Raw genomic sequence first — 6,735 nt, 5'->3', positions numbered from 1 at the left:
GGATGCTCCTCCCCAAGCACCCTCTTTCTCGTCTCCATCACTTGCACCTCCAGCTCTTCGGCCTCCTTCCACCGTCCTGCAAGCTTGGCTGCTAACCCTGCCATCGCTGTACTGCTTAACGTATCTGTATGCTCTTTCCCAAGAAGCTTTTTCCTAACTTTCATTGATCTTACTGACAGTTTCTCTGCATCGCCCACATTTCCTTTCTGCCACGCATACCATGCTGCATTGTACAACAACAGAGCCCACTGTCGGAGCGATTCCTCAGACTTAGGCGGCTGTAATAGCGCTGACTTGGCGTGCGGAAAGAGCGCCTGACACTGGACCCAGTTCTCGTGCTTCCCTGTTGGAAATGCTGCGCAAAGATTGTTGATGTACTGCTGCTTCCATGTTTCCAGTTGGCCCATCCCTTCTAACCACTTCCGCGTGGCTAGCTGCACGAGCCTATGCATATCAAACGTGCTGGCGTCGGTGGTAACCCAAATAAACGAGTAGTTCCTTAGCATGTTAATATCACCTTCAAACACGTCGTCAACGCTCGCTTCTAATTCGTTATTGTCGCTGTCGCTGTCTTCGCTGTCTCTATGAATGGCTTCTACACCACCGTGTCTGTTCTCTGTCCTATATTGGTCGCGAAGAAGCGCCTCAGGAATCCCCTGCCGGTCAAAGAAGCTCATTAACGACAGCAGATCTGCTGCTGACCGCCTTGCTTGGAGTATATGGTCGAACGAGATTTGCCACGTTATAAGAATAGAGTTCTTGGCTTCTAGGTCTCTCCGGAGACGGCCCCCGTCGTAGTCTAGCAGGCCTGTCCATTTCCTGTCGCTCTTGTGGAGCTCCTCTAGGTATTGCTGCACCGAACACCTGGGTGCTCGTTGTCGGATGTATGCGGCTGCCTGCACGAGAGCGAGTGGCATGAACTCGAGGGCCCTTGCTAGCTCGGCAGTGCGGTCCTCGTCCACCTCCTCTCCTAGCTTTGTTCGCAAAAGCTCTTGGCTGCTAGCGTCGTCCATAGGCTCGATGAATAGGATGTCGCCCTCCTCCACTAGCTGCAATGCCGCGCTTTTCGTCCGACTGGTCACCAGCACCGAGCCGTTTTTGCTATGGGGCAGATACAACGAGAGAGACCATGGGTAAGCGCTATCTCCGCTGCTCGCCTTTGCCTTCGGGTCATTGATTGCTGGCAGAGTGAGTGCAGCAGCATCATCGGCATTGTCGAGGACTACCAGCCACTTGCCGTTCTTTTCATTGCAAAGCCAGTTATGAACGAGCTTGAAAACGTCTGCTTGCGGGTCGTTCCGGCCGGCCAGCCTGACTTGGTCTGCGATGTCTCGGTAGCCTTGTTCAATGCGGGCCGCGTTGCTAGCGTGGACCCAGAACACCCACGTCTCTGGAGATGCCTCCGCGGTTCGATAGCAGTGCTCGATGGCGAGTTGCGACTTTCTGTCTCGGCGTTAGCGACGTGCACTGGCCTTGGGTTGTCCTGGCTCACCCCACACCGCCCAGGCCCACCAGCGCTATCCGTGATGCCGGCGCAGCGCATTTCTCGCGTATCTGATCGAGCAGCGTTCCGTGGTCGACGAAGTCCGGGTCGCGGCGGAAGGGAATGGCGCAGGAAGGGACTGACGGGGTCTCTGATCTCCCTGGAGGCACCGCGTGCAGCGACTTATCTATATTGAAGTTATTCTCAGGTACATCTGCGATCCTCGTGATTTCGGCCATCTTCCGATTCCTGTACGTCGACTCTTCTTGAAGCACCTCCCCAGGCGCCGCACGATGAAATTTTTCCTCATCTGATGCGAGGAAGTCTGAAATGTCCCGCATCCAATTCTCTATAAAATGCTTTCGAATAACAGCTTCATCTTTCATATCATGCCAGTCGCTCCAATTCTCTATCGCCGGCTTGTCATGATCCGGCCATTCTACATCAGATTGGTTGCTAAGGTTTTCCCACCTAGAAGACACAAAAGAGCTTTCCAATTCTATTCTCGCGGAAGCTCGCGGCGTGTCAGATCCATGGGAGCCTTGCGAAAGTCCCCAAGGAAGCGCTCTTAATGCAAAAGAGTGGAGATGACCTGCTATATGCCCATCTAGTTCGGTTTGTATAGTAGAAACAGCAACATCGCAGAGTGGACACTCCATGGACTGGATAAATCTCCTTTGGCTGAGTAGAGACAGCTCTTCAAGCTGTGATACCGGTATGTTGGGGAGATGGTCATTTTTAACGTGGCTGACCCAGTCTTCAGCAGTGTCGTATATGAAAGTGTCGTTGCGGTGTAGCTCGTCAGCCTCATTTGCACAGTAATTACATACCCAACGATGGCAGCCGTGTTCCCCAAGAATGTGTTTGTTCAGATCCTCAGTAGTGACAAACATGAAGTCTGGCGTTTTACAATCATCCATGATGCAGACATATGGTGTCAGATCGCCTGCGAGGTGCCCTCTATCACGAATTGATGTTAGCGCAGCACTCCGTATGCAGGTGTCGATGCGTCTCACGAACCTCCATCTGATATCATTGTTGATGTAGTCTCTGGAAAGCGGCTCTGCACAGTACGGGCACAAAAAATTCCCATAAGCTCCCAAGTCTTTGTGCCAACGAGGGTAATTCTGTTCCCGCCCGGTTTGCGTCGCCTTCGTAATGATCGTACCAGACTTGCGGGAATTCGCAAGTGGTAATTTGAACTTAGACGGAATATCTGTAGCTGTTTGTTGATTTTCGCTCAATGGTGGGTTATTGATGGGATGGCCTTCAACTGGGCCTTGATCCTTACGTTCGAGCCGTTCCGGTTCGATGACAACAGTTGCAACGTGCGGTTGCGATGGTGCGGGTTCGATGGCATGCTTCTTGGCCTCCTTGAGCAGTCGCTCTGCATCCTTCCGTTTGGCTTCCTCCAAAGCTGATCGTGCATATTGTATTCGATGTCGACGTAACAGATTTGCACGAATGAGACGTTCTTGAACGTTACGTAAGGTCCTCTGCTGAGAATGACCCGGGTTTCGGCCTTCTTCGAGCCCTTGTTTTGGATTCTTGTTCTCGATGCCCATCAGGATCAGGTTCTCCATGTCTTCCTTCCACTCTATGAAATCTTCAGTTTCGAGCGCATCTCCCAGCGCAGCATCAGCTCTTTGGTGGCGCAAATGATTCCCGGCCCGTCGGATCGCGACATGTATGCGAGAAAGCTGTTTCAACACGGTCCTGATGTCAAACTCGAGGTCCTCTACTCCTTCGAGCTCTGTCGACGCCTCTAGACAACGGTGCAGCGACTCCGCCATTCCATCGAGGAGATCGCAAATCACATTGCGCACGTCTTCGCGCTCCCGGACACGATAGTCGAGTGATGACTTTCCCGTCGAAGTTGCTTTCAGCCCATAGGTCCAGAGATTGAAGTCAGCCTGGCATCTCTCGACCCAGCCGAGCTTGCCAAGTGTAGGATTCACTAAACACTTGTTGAATGACTCGATACAGTTCAGTGTACGGTCGCGTATGCCTTTATTAGAGGACATTTGTTTCGAGTACTTATCGCGGTCGAACGTGATGGTCGCAGGGTTGCGGCTGGTTTGAGGATGGTGAGTTGAATCGATCAGCAACTGGTCGGCAGGAGCGATATTGATAACGTAATCCACCGCCTGATGTACAGCCCCACTTGATGCACATTCGCGTACGATCAACACAACGCCTTCTTCTACAATGCCGACCTCATAGACATGTGCTGTCAAGAAGCGAACGTTCTTCCCACAGGATACATAGACGACATAGCAATCCTGGCATGGGCAGAAACAACAGAGAAGACGTGCGACATCCTGGGCAGAACTCTACAATAAGCACAGCAATGGGCAAGCACACATGCGTCTATCTTCGCCCCAGACAAGTTCTAGCTGACACACTTCACGAGAGCATGCAAAAAGATTAATATAAACCACTCGATCCAGACCATCTAGGGCGAGATCAAACCACAATCAACCTGCAAATACCTAGAGCTAACGATAGACACTAAGCCCACGTGAAAACCACACATAGAAGAGATCAGACGAAAAGCAACAAAGACAGTCCATGCCCTAAGTAATCTTGGGAACTCAAAATGAGGTGCTGGCCTTATAAATCTAAGGAAAACCTATAAGGGAACAGGGCTACTGCAGATAATGTACGCTTACTTAATTTAGACAAACGAGAACGGCACGAAGCACACCTACACTAAAAGGCACTTGACACCCTACAGAGCATCCAGGTAAGAGCGGCACGAATCATCTGTGGAGCGCTCAAAGCCACATCAAAGGCCGCACTCGACATTGAAGCGTTTCTCCTCCCCATCGAGCAGCAGATATGGAAACACAACGCCGACACAGTCACTCGACTCCTCTCCAGCAGAAGCATCGCGAGCACCGTAGGCTTCCAGCCCACAGAGGCCACGCACACGATCGAACGCAGAGACGCGAGACAAGTGGGGGCAGGATCTTACCACGCAGGAACCGATTCCCCCGTTCATAACACCACCCTGGCAGCGAGGCCCAGTGATCTACATAGACAAAGACGCGGACACAGCCCGAAATCGACATGATAAAGAGGACGCAAGGGATTAGGACCTCAACATCTATACGGACGGAAGCGGAATAGACGACAGAATCGGTGCCGCAGCAGTGTGCCCGTTCACGGAGCAGACGCGAAGTGCGTATCTAGGGCATTCCACAACATTAATAGTATACGCAGTAGAACTATATGGGATTAGTTTATTACTGTAAGTAGCACAAGAGTACGCAGAACAGAATAGAAGCAGACGCAACGTCGCCATCTACACAGAAAACCAGGCCGCTATATAGTCTATTACTAAGGCCGAAGGACGGACAGGAGCCTATATTCTAGAGGAGATCGCTCGCTAAATCTAGGACCTCCAGGATAGAGGACGACCAGTTCGGATCTGATGGGTACCGGCCCACCTAGGGATTCCCGGTAACGAGGCCGTAGACATAGCCGCAAAGGAAACCACAGGATGGAGAGGAGACAGCATAAGAGGACTGACAGCAGAGGAACCCCCGAGGCTATATCCTCCTAAAGACGACGCTAAGAAGAAGATGCAAACAGCAAGTAGACATAGCATAGAGAGCAAGCTAGCGGAAAGATACAAAGGGCTGAGCTACGTTCAGGAACACACCAGCACCTATAAAAAGAGTACTCAAGCTACACGAAGGTCTCAGAAAGCGAGACAGCGCTCTCCTTGTACAGTTAAGGATCAAAAAGATCAGACTGAGAGACTTCCTCTTCAGTCGCAAAGTGCCAGATATAACTAGCTCCCGATGCGAATGCGGAGCCAGAAGACAGACACGTCCTCCTGTTCTGCAGGACGTACAACGGCCTCCGGAACCGGATATTTGGTCGCCTCCTAGGACGACACAACCTCCGGACTATCCTCAACAAGCCACAACTAGCTACCAAAGCCATCGAGTACATGGAACAGACGCAGATCCTTAGGCAAGTCGGGATCAGAGACGCGTAGATGAAGCCGAGCGCTGGGGGGAGACTGTAGGTATAGCGGATGCAACAGACGGGGCGAACGCCTCTACGAAGCCTAGAAGATAGTGTACATTAGTATGAGAACCGTTATCTAGATAGGCCCGCCAGCATATTTAGATAGTGGTTGAGGAAGAGAAGGCAGGCCTCTGGGGACAGCTGGTCCTGTTTTGCAGGATAAAGTGGGGCGGAATGGGTCAGCAATGATCCGGGACGCGTCGGCTGTTCGCCAAGCCCGCCGAACCGGGCATAGTTAGCTGCGGAGAAATCGCGGCTGAAACCGAGTAGGACAGAATGAAACCCGACAAACAGCGAGAACTCAGTTTTTGGAAAGCCCATCACAAAAGCATCAAAGCACATCTGCCAGTGGCCGCAACGGACTCTATAGGCCATCGCGCGTCCCTCTGCGTTGATTTGGTACCTGTAGAGCCACCGTTGCGGCCGCGGCACGGACAGACCGACAAAATTTGCGAGCAAGCTACACAAAATGACACGTTCGTCGAACGCAGCAACAGCCCATCGAGCTGCGGAACAGCAACACGAGAGTGACGACGGAGCCCAAACACTTCTTCTACAGTCGCAACACACAACACCACAGTCACTGATGGGTTTCCTGGTCAGCCCATCGCCAACCGACAAAGTTTGCGACGTCCCTCTTCGACGAGCCTTCGACTGGAACGGCATCACCTCTCACACAAATCGCTTCACAGACACCCGGCATGCTACCATCGGTGCCACACAATACTGCAGATTACCAGACAGCCTCGTTCACTGTCGCTTCCACCCCGTGTCGAAGAATTGGTGCCCCTTCGACATATCCGACAAAGTCTGAGGAGATTCGCGCGAGAGCTCTCATGCTGTAGACTCGATAGCACGCCGAAGCGGAGCATCGTTCTCGTGGAGCTTCGTCATGACGAAATGCCGCTGCCGCTGCGTTCGGCGGCAGGTCACACCACAAAACACGGCCACATAGGAACCTAGTGGGAGGCATCACAATACGAAAGAACATCAGAACTCAGAGAACATATCCTCGCCCTGAGGGCATGAGGGCAAGCGAACATAAACGATAGCTGAACATTAGGGGGAGACTGAAGGTATTGCAGTCGCAACACATGAGGGAAAGCACCTCTACGAACCTTACACAATGGTACCGAAATACAAGGCTTCGAGTACGGCACACACACACACAGCAACGACAATTGAGGAACAAAAACACAGACTGATACGTC

The 6,735-nt window shown here is 52.0% G+C and overlaps 3 protein-coding genes across 3 annotated transcripts in view; 1 reads left to right on the top strand and 2 right to left on the bottom strand.

Moving 5' to 3' along the window:
- Nucleotides 1-3,566, bottom strand: part of BDR25DRAFT_96892 (uncharacterized protein) — a 5,107-nt gene extending 1,541 nt beyond the window's left edge. Inside the window, exons 1-3 of the mRNA XM_033699315.1 lie at nt 2,504-3,566; nt 1,493-2,443; nt 48-1,443 (exon numbers count right to left, since the gene is read on the bottom strand). Coding sequence (XP_033541217.1) covers nt 48-1,443; nt 1,493-2,443; nt 2,504-3,507 — 3,351 coding nt within the window. The 5' untranslated portion in view covers nt 3,508-3,566. The remainder of the gene's footprint in view (nt 1-47; nt 1,444-1,492; nt 2,444-2,503) is intronic.
- Nucleotides 3,567-4,920: 1,354 nt separating this feature from the next.
- On the top strand, nt 4,921-5,286 carry BDR25DRAFT_242636 (uncharacterized protein; the record flags this gene model as incomplete). Its single annotated transcript, XM_033685789.1, has 1 exon — nt 4,921-5,286. A coding segment is annotated over one exon (366 nt), but the record flags the coding sequence as incomplete, so codon positions are not given.
- Nucleotides 5,287-5,346: 60 nt separating this feature from the next.
- On the bottom strand, nt 5,347-6,355 carry BDR25DRAFT_96881 (uncharacterized protein). The gene has a single exon (XM_033699314.1). The coding sequence runs from the start codon at nt 6,188-6,190 to the stop codon at nt 5,597-5,599; it is 594 nt and encodes a 197-aa protein (XP_033541215.1). The 5' UTR covers nt 6,191-6,355; the 3' UTR covers nt 5,347-5,596.
- Nucleotides 6,356-6,735: the final 380 nt, after the last annotated feature.

This window comes from Lindgomyces ingoldianus, assembly GCF_010093535.1.
Source record: "Lindgomyces ingoldianus strain ATCC 200398 unplaced genomic scaffold BDR25scaffold_46, whole genome shotgun sequence".
Taxonomy (NCBI): domain Eukaryota; kingdom Fungi; phylum Ascomycota; class Dothideomycetes; order Pleosporales; family Lindgomycetaceae; genus Lindgomyces; species Lindgomyces ingoldianus.
Note: the sequence above shows the minus strand (reverse complement) of the source record. Positions and strands in the feature narration are given on the sequence as shown.